Below are 12,842 nucleotides of genomic sequence, written 5' to 3'. Positions count from 1 at the left end.
GAGCCGCGCCGACATCGGAGGGCGAGTATATAAGTTTATTTTTTAAGTGGGTTATTTTTTTAAGCAGGTTTTGTAATAGACTCATGTATAAGCTGAGGGGACGTTTTTCAGCACATATTTTGTGCTGAAAAACTCGGCTTATACACAGGTATATACGGTAATTTTTTAAATGTCCCTTCCCTTGGTTTCCTGGACTAGAAGTGACTGCACGATACTCTGAATGCACCATTACTTCACATTAGAGGGATTTTATAAAACTTCACTTGTAACTATCTCTCATCCTTGTTCCTGTCATACTTACTTAAAACTAATAACCTTGGAAGATAAGTCTAACACTCATCACACTCTTGTGTTTTACTCAATACTTCAGGGCCCCAACTTGGCAACTGTCTTCAATTACAATGTCTTCTTGATAAAGGGATTTTCCCTCCGTGACACGAGACTCTAGATCTTATCTCATTTACTTACTACTCGGGAGGGCACTTCATGTGTCAATAAGTAGAGAGTAATTAAACATATTAAATGATGGGTACACCAGGGGCAGAGGCGGCTGGATCCGGATGGACTCTAGTACAGAAAAGACTTTGTGAGTTTCCAAAAGATGTTCATTATCTCTTCTAGAAGAACTTAGTTATGTCAAGTATCCACCAAACCATTCAATAGGGTAAAGATATCCAATGCTGCACTCCCCCCCCCCCCCAGTGACAAATATTTACATTCTCACTTAAATAAGAAGTTATTGGGGGTTTGGGGTTTAACTGTTTTCCTTTTTTTTTTTTTTTTAGACAGAGTTTACAGATTTTGGATGAATTACGTTTTGAGATGTAGTTCAGTAGGAATGCGGAGGGCTTGTCTTTATGGCATATGAGTTGAAACTAAAATGCATGTGATTTGTAAAGAGCCCCACGTATTTTACACTGTTTACATGAAAAACACATTGGGGCTCATTTACTTACCCGGTCACCAGAGTTCACAGAAAGTGCATTGTCCAACTATAATGCACCGTGCTGCGATTCACTAAGATCTTGCACCCGATATCCTGCATGTGTCACTTCCCCGCTCAGGTCCGACAGAGTTCACCACCAAGTGGTGCATCTAAGTGCTTGGGCTTGTGACACAATTTGAAAGTTAAATCCCGCGCTCAGTCCAAATCAGTCGGATCGTCCGGCAGCCTGTCCCCTAATTTGTGTCGAATGGAAGCAAAAAATAAAAGCATTGTGTGCGCCACAATCACAACGCACCCACTACTTAAATATCTGTGCAAGTCATTTTAACATTAAAGAACAGGCACAGTCTGAAAGAAATGCGCTGCAAATCGGTGTAAAGCCTTAGTAAATGTGCCCCGTTGTGCTGGTTACCACTCCGTGTTACCGATTGAACTGTGTTTCACTATGTTTGAAGGCTGCCAAAGAGTGGCACCTGTCTTGGGTGAGAAATAAAAATGATCACTGTGTATCACATGTTTTTTGTGCTCGGGACCAAATTAAATATGTACCTCATTACTGAGGTTCAAAATGGGTGGAGGTAGCAACACTTTGGGGGGTATTTATCAGCACTTCAATACCACAAAAGTGGCCTAGCAGCCCTGAAATAATCACAAATGCTAGCATAATCGATAGTGTACAAAATATATACACCCGACAAAAAGGTTAAAAGACTATTAAAAAGGGATAAAGGCAAATTATACCCCAAAAAACAAACATAAGCAGGACTTAGACACCTAATAATGCCCACAAAAGGTCCACCTATATATCCCTTACCCAACCACTGTCAATCAAATATCTGTACAAAAAGCAATATGAAAAAGCAGGTATGAAGCCCCCAGCTAAAAGATAGCCGCCACATGGATCTGCCAATAAGATGTCAAAATTCTAAATGTGCATAAGACAGTCAATAATATATGCAAACAGTAGGCCAGAAAAAAAGAATAATCTATCGCCACGCGTTTCAATAGGTCACATGTCGCTGCACAAATACCGTGACCACCAAGAGCTTCTAAAATGTAATCAGGTCCAAGCACAAACATAATAATACTGTATATGCTATAATAATAATATAATATAATATGCATACCCGCTGTATATAATTACCATGTGCCAACGACAGTGGAGGGGAAAAGGGCTATGAATGCCCCATTCTTACCGTCACAAATCCTGGCTTCTTCAGGGGTCCCTGGAATCTTGATTCAGGATTCAAGGCCCTCGTATGCATGTGTGCAATCCGTGGAAAGCGGCCTATTTGTTGGCCTGATCCTACAGTTGCCACACCGTGCACAGGACAGGTATCCTTGCATTATACAAAAATATGAGGCAAGGACTCCCTGTCTTGGCAGAACTTCGTCACCGGCAATGTAACAGTTAATACATCACCAGTGCTGCAGTTCAGCTGGCAGACGAGAAGTCCTTGCATCATATTTCTTCATAACGCAAGGACTCCCGTCCCTGTGCAAGGTGTGCTATCCGCGGGACCAACATACAAGTCCGTTTCCACGTTCGTCTGACTCAGCCTGAGCGTGCACATTACAAGACGGATGCATTTTGAGTGTTCTTTCAGCAAGTATATAAGTGTAAAACCCCTTTAAGAAGAGATACTTAAAACCAAACAAAACAAAAAAAGAAGCCAAACACATATTTAGTTTTTTTTATAATAATAATAATGTACCAGGAAGAGATAAAGCAAAAACAACCCCTACCGACCCCAAGGATAAAACCGAAATAAAACGTGTCCTGTTTTGCATGGTAATATTCTGGAGCCACAGCTAGCGGCTTATAGAAAAATAATTGCCATGATAAGACTCTCGTTTAGTATAATAAAGCAGATTTAAAATTATCTTTCTGCCGTACCACAGCATTGTCTCCAGTGCAATTTTCAGGAAGATAACAGCGCCGGCTGCAGCAAATACAGTGTAACAAAGCAGATTAAATAGATTCAGCAAAATGCCGTGCATATTCCTTACACAAAATAAGGAGATTTCATTATGTAAAATGCGATTTCCAAACCTGTGTACAGTATATAAACCAGCTGTAACGTTAAAACCCAATATACTGTGGCTTCCCCTTGTGCCACCAAAACAGTTCTCAAAGATTGTGCCAAACCTCTGAAGATACCCTGTAGTATCTGGCACTAAATTCTGAGAAAAAGAATCTATCAGGTCCAAAAACTATTAAAAAGTGACACACAAGGGGGTTGGAACATGTGTTGATAGGAGCGCAAAACCAAAATCGGAGACGAGAACCGGTTTATTTATCTGCACAGAAGCCTTCGAGTGCAACAGAGTGAACTTAAATTTCCAGAAGTTGTGCTACAGTCCAAAAGGTAAGCCTTCACTCCTCGCTCACATCACTAAGCCCCCCCATGAGCACCCCTGAACGTGTGTCACCAGTTCAGCACTTGTCCTTCCCTGGACCACTTTTAATAAGTACGGTACTTGCCACAGATCCAATTGTTTAGCCATCACAGTCTTGCCTATTCTCAAGCTTCCCCATTTAAGGAGTTGTCCAAAATTTTCAGGTACAGGAAAGGGGATGACAATGTAATTGGTGAGGATCCAACTGCTAAAACCCCATTTAACTATTTGAGAAATAAAAACTGTTATGATAATAATAAAACAAGATAAAACTATTTTGTAAAAAATAAAATCCATAGTCTGCAGAGTTACTTACAGAATAAGATTTTTTTTTTTTTTTATCTTCCAATTTTCTGAATAACAGACGAGTACTAAAAGCAGTACAAAAGAAGGAAGCTAAGCAATAAGGGGAAGTCATTATTACCAGAGCATACTGTCAATACCAAGTATAATAACGGGCCCAATCCCACAGCTCAGCTCAGTTCACAGAGCCACAAGCTAGAAAGATGAGATTCTCATCTTTAATATGACACCAGGAGCATGTTTCTAAGTATTATAGTATTGAAGTGAACCCGCCCCCCCCCCCTTTAAGTCTTTAAATATGATTTGGGGGAGATTTCACATAAAAGTGGGAATTCTAGAAAGGAAATTTAATACCCTACATTATGGGTCTAGTAATTTAGTGGGGTTCAAGCTGGTAACAGGTTTAAAGAAAATCTACCATTTGTTTTTATGTATTATGAACCAAACATACCTTGAGAATGCTGTAGCTACACTGATGCAAAAACATTACTCCCTGAGTGAACTGAACTGAGTGATTTCGCTGAAAAAACTATTATAAAATTATGATAATGAGGCTCTGGTGTTCCAGTGGCTGCTCCAGTGCTTCTCCTCATACTCTAACGATGCACTGCTCCAGAGAATGATGTAATCGCTGTGTTGTGCTTTACAGGCAGAAGTAGTCCATCGCTGCACCATCCCCCAGCTGCTGTGTATGAGTCATCAGGTTGATTAGTCCTGTCTGGACAGTTCAGGCAGCTCTGTGTAATGTGGCAGGCTGAATGCAATCCAGCTTTTCCAAAGCCGTGAATGTTATGATTGTTTTTTGAGCCAAACGATTCGGATCAGGGATTAAACAATTTATGTTTCTGCATCAGTGTCATTACAGGCATGTTTAGTTCACAATGAATGAAAACAAATGGTAAAGGGCCAAAGAGTGAGCTCCGTGCACAAACCTTGTATAATGAAACATGGACTCGCTGCCTTTGGGAAGCACGGTGGCGGAGTTGTTAGCACTTCTGCCTTGCAGCGCTGTAGTCCTGGGTTCTAGTCCCACCCAGGTCAACATCTGCAAAGAGTTTGTATGTTCTCTCCGTGTTTGTGTGAGTTTCCTCCGGGTTCTCCGGTTTCCTCCCACACTCCAAAACATACTGGTAGGTGGATTAGATTGTGAGTCCCATGAGGACAGGGACCAATTTGTCATGCTTTGTGCAGCGCTGCGTAATCTGTGTGCGCTATATAAATAAAGAATTATTATTAATATTATTTGTATTACAGGACATGATAAAGCTTGCAGCATTTGCTATCGCACAACCCCATAAGAGTCACTGACAGATTAGCGTCAGTCAGAGACAAGGGTAAACTATGCTGACAGTGGACTGAGATGCTCTGCAGGTGACCTGTGACAAGCCGGGAAAATCAGAGAAACGCTAAGAGATACTAAGTCGAAAAGAGAGACAAAAAGAGCAAAAAATGGAGAATAGTAAAATATGATCTATTGATATCTGATGGTAATTAGCCTTGAAATGACACATGGAATGACAGCTAGAAATAAGTTGTAGCTAAAGATCAGATTAACATGGCGACGTATGGTACTTTTCCTAAATATTATAACATTGTATCAGATTATCCATTATATCATCACATCAATCATCTCCTCTCTATCGATCAAGTCCATACTCACCGTCCATGAAGCACTAGAGGACATTTTTGGCTCACGTGATCGACTTCTATCATACGAATGTTGAAAAATGATGGATTATTTTTTCCTGTTTTTACACGATAACTGCTCTACGTAGCCTTTAGTGTCTATTAGCAGCAGCTGCAGTGAACCTAGCACGGGGCGTACACATGGGAACCTCGTGTCACATCTTGCTTTGTCATGACAACCCCATCTACACCAAATCCCTCTGCCCCATGACATCCTAGGCTCAACAAGTCACATTGTTTTTTTTTTTCATAAAAACCTTTCCCTTGCATAGGATCTAAACACAACTTTCATAAAAATTTGTGTAATTAAGAAGATAAAGTTGTGTCTCAGAGAATGGCAGAGAAAAGGGCAATGTAGGAGGTGGTGGAGATGGTGAAATGTCTACTTTAAGGAGGACCTTCACCACCTTCTCCAACCCGTAGCCCCCTGTAATAGGTATTGTTACACTATTTTTGGTAAAGTAATTTTTTCCTCCACCCCCTATGTTTCCTGTGCAAACTACTACAATATTTTCAGGTCTCTACAGTCAGATGGGTGGGAGCAGGGGTTGTTTGCTCTGGTGCATCTAACAGGAGAGATCTTGTATATTTAGACACTGGGGCTCATTTACAAAGGGTCCGAATCACGCATTTTCGTCTGGTATGCCGAATTTTTCCGATTTGCTCCAAATTCCCCCTGGATTTTGGCGCACGCAATCGGATTGTGGCGCATCGACGCCGGCTTTCACATGACAGAAATACGGTGGTGTGGCCATCAGAAAACCAGACGGATTCGGAAAACCCGTGGAATTTAAATTTGTGTCGCAAGAATACCACTCACATACACCGGGACGGAGAAGGTGAACTTCAGCGGACTTCAGCGCAGCAGCGACACCTAGTGGACATTGGGCGCACGACCTTAGTGAATCCCGGCAGAACCCGAATCAGCGTCAGAGACCGCGCTGCTGGATCGCGACCGGACCGGGTAAGTAAATCTGCCCCTATGTCTCAGTTTCCTCATGCATTCTTCCTCTGCTCCACACATCCCCCTACTTACCTGCTGAGTGCACATGACAAAGTGGGGAGGAAGCTGGATGGAGGTGGAGGAGAGGAGACAAACACAGGGTGCAGCTGCCCCCTCCCCTGGGGCTCACCACACGCTGCTGGCAGGGAGCCAGGTAAAGCGAAATAAAGTTTTATAAAGTGCTGAAATTATTCAAATTTCCTGACAAAGGCATTTTTAAAATCAGCATAGCACAGGCTATTGGAACTTGTCAATTCAACTTCTGTTGGTAAAAAGGTTTGTTCCAAATTTCATTGTTACAAGAAAGGAAACCCGTATTTCACAAGAATAGGTGCCCGTTTTAACTAAATGAATAAAGCAGAACATCGAGCATGCATTCGGACACTACATTCATTGCAATGGGAGCATTGGAAATTAAATGAAGGAGGCTCCATCTACCGCTTCATCAATTAGTGAGAATGGCATCCCTTTCTCGTGAGTCCTAGCATTCAGACTCCCGCCTGTCAAATTACTACCCCCTATCCACCAGTAGATACATTTTTAGCTTCACAGGCTGTTACACTGTGCAGGAGCACAGATTACAGCCGGCAGGGGGGGTGCTGAGGGAGCAAAGAGGAGGGGAGACAGTGTAACAGCCAATGAATCTAAGGCAAAGAGGGGCTTTGGTGACGTCCCACAGAGCCTTTCTGTCTCATTTGCTTGATTTTAGAAGGAAGGAGGCCATGGATAACAAATATAAGAAGATAACCACAGTCACAGTGCCTGGATCTACGAGTAAGTGTCTCTGGTTTATCATGATGGATTTTCATGGTTGATCTCCTTGAAATTACATTACAATATTGTATATCATTTAACAACCTCCTCTTCACCACGTCCCAAATATACAAAAAGCAATTTATGGCATGATCATAACCCATTTTAACTTTATAGCAAAATAATATATTCACATTATTATAACTCCCTTGAATTGATATATTACCCTGTATAATGATTTATGCTTTATTATCACGAATTACTAAAGCAGCTAATTAATGTGCTACAAAAAAATAAAACATAAAAAAAAAAATAGTTGTGCCAAATTGTGTGCGCTCCAATTTAATTTATTTTTCATAACCTGATAAACCTGGTGCCAAAAATATCCCATCAAAGAAGAGAAGAAGCAAAGCTAAGGACTAAGTGCCTAATTCATCATATGCCGCAAAAGAACAGCGAGAAGGTGCAAGTAACACTGGGAGGTTACAGATGCTTTTGTTATTTTCTATCCTGATTTCCAGGAAGGGAATTACACACCAGCGTCGGTGCAACTGATTGATTTGAGATATGGATAAAGGAATATTTCTCATTTGTGCCGATATTTTATCATAAACAAAAATGCTTAAAACATGATGAGGCAGGAGATACAGAAAGAAAAAATAAATAAATAAAATTACAGACAGTCAATCAAGATAGTAAAAATATAATTCTTCAGACTTTCCACCAAAAGGTCTAAAAAATTCATTTGGGGACACACTGAACAGATACTGGCCCAGATATTGCTTTAGCCTTTGTATGTATCCTGTATGTGGCCTCCTGCCTAGCCCTCGTCTCTGACAGTTTCTATTAGGGGGTCCTGTCAGTATCCTGCTGCCTAGCCCTTGTCTCTGACCATTCCATGGGGGTCCTGCCTAGCCTTTTCCTCTGACCGTTTCTGTTATGGGTGTCCTGTTAGTGGCCTCCTGCCTAGCCCTTGTCTCTGACCGTTTCTGTTATGGGGGGTCCTGTTAGTATCCTGCCACCTAATACTTGTCTGCGCCCATTTCTGTTATGCGGGCCCTGTCAGAGGCCTCCTGCGTAGTCCTTGTCCGTGACTGTTTTAGTTATGGGGATCCTGTCTCTGTGGGAGCTGGATATGAAAATTGCACTCCTGACTACAACTTTAACAGTGGATTTCTCGGTTTCTGTGGCAGAAAGGGAGATTAGCTGCTTTAAAATGACACCAGAACTACGTTTCTGGGTGCCAAAGTTCAGAAGATATAAACCTTTGAAGTAACATCTATATAAATGGGGTATGTACAATTAGAACCTTTAAAGCCATATGGTGTATGGGGTAAAGGGGTGAAATACTCCCCTCAGTTTATCATATGGATTCTCAAAGCAAACAGTACAAACAGGTCCTTCTGTGCTACCACTAAGAGCCCCTCCTAAGTATTATTTCTGGTTTTGTTATGGAATGTGGATGTATCCATAATAATTATGCATGGAGTTAATTTCACGCAGTTTAACATCAAACAGCTCCTTCAAGTTAGAGCTGAGCTGTAACTATTTATTTTCTATGTAAAATGAATTAAAAAGTATCACAACTTACAGCAAACACCTTTACACTGTGCTGACATTAGCATAAAAAAGATAAACGTGTCTTCACTCTATGTGAAAATCTGCTGAGTTAATCTAAGAGGTTGACCTGGAATTAACGTCAATGGCCTATCCTAGGATACGTTTGTCTGTTAGGCCCAGTGTAAACGCAAGGCACGGAGCCAGAACCAGTTGGGTTCCTGCTTTGGGCAGTGGGTAACTTCACCCACTGTTACTATAGAAGTGAACAAGAGCCATGTTTACACCAGGATGGAGAGGCCATCAATGTATTTCCATTACAACCCCTTTAATATTGACTTTTCAACCTCTGCGTTCAACTAAAGTACCTGATTTTCCTCGTGAGATACTCTCATTTGCTCCTTCAGAACAGACATCCTTGCAGCCTCCTCCTTTCGAAGGACTCTTTCCTTCTTGAGTTCTGGGCTCCAAAAGGTTTTAATACTGTTCATGGAAGATCCGAGTTTGCTATCCTTGATGTCCAGCTCTTTTCGTAAAAGCTCATTTTCCCTTTGTAGGTCCTTCAGTTGAACCTGAAGATCAAGCATGGTGTTGTCTCTCACCTGTCTTAGCATAGAAGGAACTTGGTGATGATGGTGATGGTGATGATGAGAACCGGTCAAACCTACGTGGTCTGTGTAGGACAGGACATCGGTGTGTGAAAGACCAGCAGAGGCAATGTTTGGGCTGCTTCCCATGGCTGTGACTCTTCCACCATAGACAGCTCTATTGGTAGCCCTTCCGAGAGTCATAGTTCCTTTTGGAAAAGTAGTAGATGCGACACCTTCATGGTCACTCAAGTACATGGGTCCAGATGTTGCATAGGCTGCATTAAGGGACTGGATATTTTCCATTGATAGGGTTTTACCTCCTCCTGTTCCTCCGCTGCTTGTTCGTCTATGGCCCAAACGAGGTGATCTTGGCAAACGAGGCGATCTGGAAGGGCTGCCTTCCAAATTAGTGATTGTACGAGCACTTCCATACATAGTTGTGCTGTATAGTAGTACCAAAACAGGAGAAACAGATTATGAGCACTAATAAATAAGGATAAATTTGTCTATCTCAGACTCTAGAGTTTCCCTAGAGATTCCATTGTTCTTTTTCCATTATGAAGACCTTCCGAGAAATGGCGACCTAGAAACAAAAAAGTAAAGAAACTGAAGTTAACCAAAAGAACACTCAAAAGTAAATTCATTTCAATGTCATCTAAAAGTTACAGGGGGGTACAGGTATTGAGGAACCATCCTTTGAAAAGAAAATGGTGGGTCCAACAAGCAGGACCATCTGTTGATAATCAGTAGTGGCAAGTTATAAAATTGAAAGGGGGCAGAACTGCAGTGATTTGGTGCAACCACTCAAATGAAAATTGAATTGTGTTTCTTTCTCCGTTTTCATTGTCTAATCTAACAAGACTTGATATTGATGATGTAACCTAAGGACAGATCTTCAATATCTTTGACTCGGAAAACCCCTCCATATGGCAGATATTATGAATGCATACAAAATAAACGACTGAATTTAAAGGGTTCAATTTCATGTCCAGACTTGTGAGTGCTTTAACTGTTCTCAATATGATTAAAAATAACTGATTGCGTTAAGCTCTCGACATTGCTTTGAGATTCTGCTTGAGCCTAAACATTTAAATACTATGAAAAACAATCACAACTCCTTGAACACATCTAATGGATGAACCACAATGTCCTGGAAAAAACACACAACCGGACAACCCTGTTCTGGAGATCGTTTCAGGTCATTGAGGTGGAACCGACACTTATCGACATGTTCGTCATTATACTTTATAGATTTATTTCACCAATCCCCAAAACACAGGGGGGCCCCCTGTTTTGGGGATTGGTGAAATAAATCTATAAAGTATAAGGACAAACATGTCGATAAGTGTCCATTCCACCTCAATGACCTGAAACGATCTCCAGAACAGGGTTGTCCGGACCGCCATTCAACTGCGTGGCCATAGTCCACATTCAGGAGGAGATGTTGCACATGTTCACTTTTATTTGCACTGTTAACTGCAATAACTGTCCACAATCAGCACACAGGGCATATTATTGAAGAAGACACTATTGTCACTAGATTGACTCTTACGTGGGATTTTTTTCTACTATTTGGACTTGCCAAGACAACAGACCCCAATTGTGTTCTGGTTGACCTGTATGGCCTTGAAAAAATCCAAACTATGTATAGACCTACATGTTCAGAGCTATACTTGCCACTCTCTGGTGCGTTGCAGACATGTAAGGGTGTATTCAGACTTAGTGTAGAAATTTTGTTAACTGTCATATTAAATTAAATTATCCTCTATGCACCAGATCACAGGGGGGCTGCATGAACCCCATGGAACTCAAAAAAGAGTGGTTGGCATATGTTCTACATAAATTCAGCAGTGATGCATATGTATGACTACAACATCTTCCTATGATACTGCAGTCACTTAGAATTGAATGAATTAGTGGCCGCGCATGCGCACCAATACTCCATTCACAAAGTGCAAACTCCCATTTTCTTAATAATTGGGGGTCCGGCCAGTCAGACTCACAGTGATCAGAAACTTATTCCCGTGCTGAAGTTATAAAATTTGAGTCATTTCTATAAAACCCCTTTAATAGAATAACATGAATGTGCTGATCAAAATCAACAGGTGTCAAATAAAAAATCAACATAAGCAACAGATTAGGGAATAACAATACATTAACAAAACCTTTAAAAGGGAAATAGCAGCACAGACACAAACTATTTCTAAATCGTATTGACAAAGACATTCATTGAACAGCAACTCAGGTTTGATTTATTCGCAGGACACCGCAGCTAAGCCCGCGGTCTGCTGGGTAAACACTGCTCAAATATAAAGCTCCCGATCTAAGAGTCAAATAAATTGGAGTTAAGGAGCAGGAAACAAAACAAGACTTATGATACGTAGGAAAAACAAAAGCAATATTAAATAAAACCAGCAAGGTCAGGATTCAAGAATGAAAATTAATGGGATCACTTATTCGTGTAGAAGGCGAAACCAACATAAAAATATTACAACAAAAAGATTAACTCATTAATCAAGTAGCTATTCTCTACTAAAAAAAAGGAGCCTCTGAGTTACTACAAAATATTCTAAAATATCTTTACGTGTCACAGGGCTGAGGAGTCGGAATCAGGGATGTAGAGTCGGGAGACCATTATAATGGAGTCGGAATGAAATAGACCGACTCCAAAAATATAAAATAAATTGTTACAATTAGAGCAAAGCACTAAATCCCAAAATTATTTTTTTTCACAAGAATTCGAGGATATTATGGAATGGTTTATAAACGTCTGTGCTATTTCAGATGTAGGCTTTAAAGGGGTTTTCCCACGAAGGAAAGTTAGGACCTATCCGCTCACCGATCTCCGTCAGCTCCATAGAGATTAATGGTGCAGAACGGTCATGCGTGGCCGTCTACTCCATTAATCTGATGGAGCGACGAGGGGTCCATCGGACACCTTGTTTTCGCGATCTGCGGGGGTCTCAGCGCTGATCAGCAAGTTAGGGCCTATACTGTGGATAGGGCCTAACTTTCCTTCGTGGGAAAACCCTTTTAAGTTGAGATGAATGTGGATGCATTTTTTTGCTCATGCTCAGAAGGGAAGTAAATGGGTACTGGGAATGCTTACACTCATCGCAGAACTGCAAAAGTGACCCGAAAATCAGGATTAGTCCAATTCCGCAAATTTGCAACCAGATCACGGCCCACATTTAGCTCTATGGCCTGGGGCGGATTATGACTGCCATGGGCCCTGGGCTGTATGAATATTATAGCCCCTACAAGTCTGCAATTACTTTCAACATATGGTACTAGAATTCTTTGGGAATGGAGGATGTGTATCTTCTGCCTGTTTTTAATCTGTGGTTTCAGAACCTTTGGAGGACCTTTAAAGGTCCCTAAATGGCTCTTGTGTACATGTGTATAAGTGAGCCGGAAATGATATACACGGATTCCAAGGATGAAGGTCTTTCTCAGTATAATACTTGGTGGGTGGTTCGGGTGGCCTTAAAGGGAACCTACCACCACAAATCTACCTATAAAGGTAGATTGGGTGGTAGGTGGATCATTGGGACGTGAGGATAGCCCTTTTAAGGGCTAATCCTCACGTCCCTGCACTTTTTTG

The 12,842-nt window shown here is 41.3% G+C and overlaps 1 protein-coding gene across 16 annotated transcripts in view; it reads right to left on the bottom strand.

The window, feature by feature from the left end:
• ERC2 (ELKS/RAB6-interacting/CAST family member 2) overlaps positions 1–12,842 on the bottom strand; it is a 606,872-nt gene that overhangs the window by 568,551 nt on the left and 25,479 nt on the right. For all 16 annotated transcript variants that reach the window (XM_072128520.1, XM_072128514.1, XM_072128513.1 and 13 more), the window contains exon 2: positions 9,017–9,821. In XM_072128520.1, coding sequence (XP_071984621.1) covers positions 9,017–9,673 — 657 coding nt within the window. In that variant the 5' untranslated portion in view covers positions 9,674–9,821. The remainder of the gene's footprint in view (positions 1–9,016; positions 9,822–12,842) is intronic.

Source organism: Engystomops pustulosus, chromosome 10, assembly GCF_040894005.1.
Source record: "Engystomops pustulosus chromosome 10, aEngPut4.maternal, whole genome shotgun sequence".
Lineage (NCBI taxonomy): Eukaryota > Metazoa > Chordata > Amphibia > Anura > Leptodactylidae > Engystomops > Engystomops pustulosus.
Note: the sequence above shows the minus strand (reverse complement) of the source record. Positions and strands in the feature narration are given on the sequence as shown.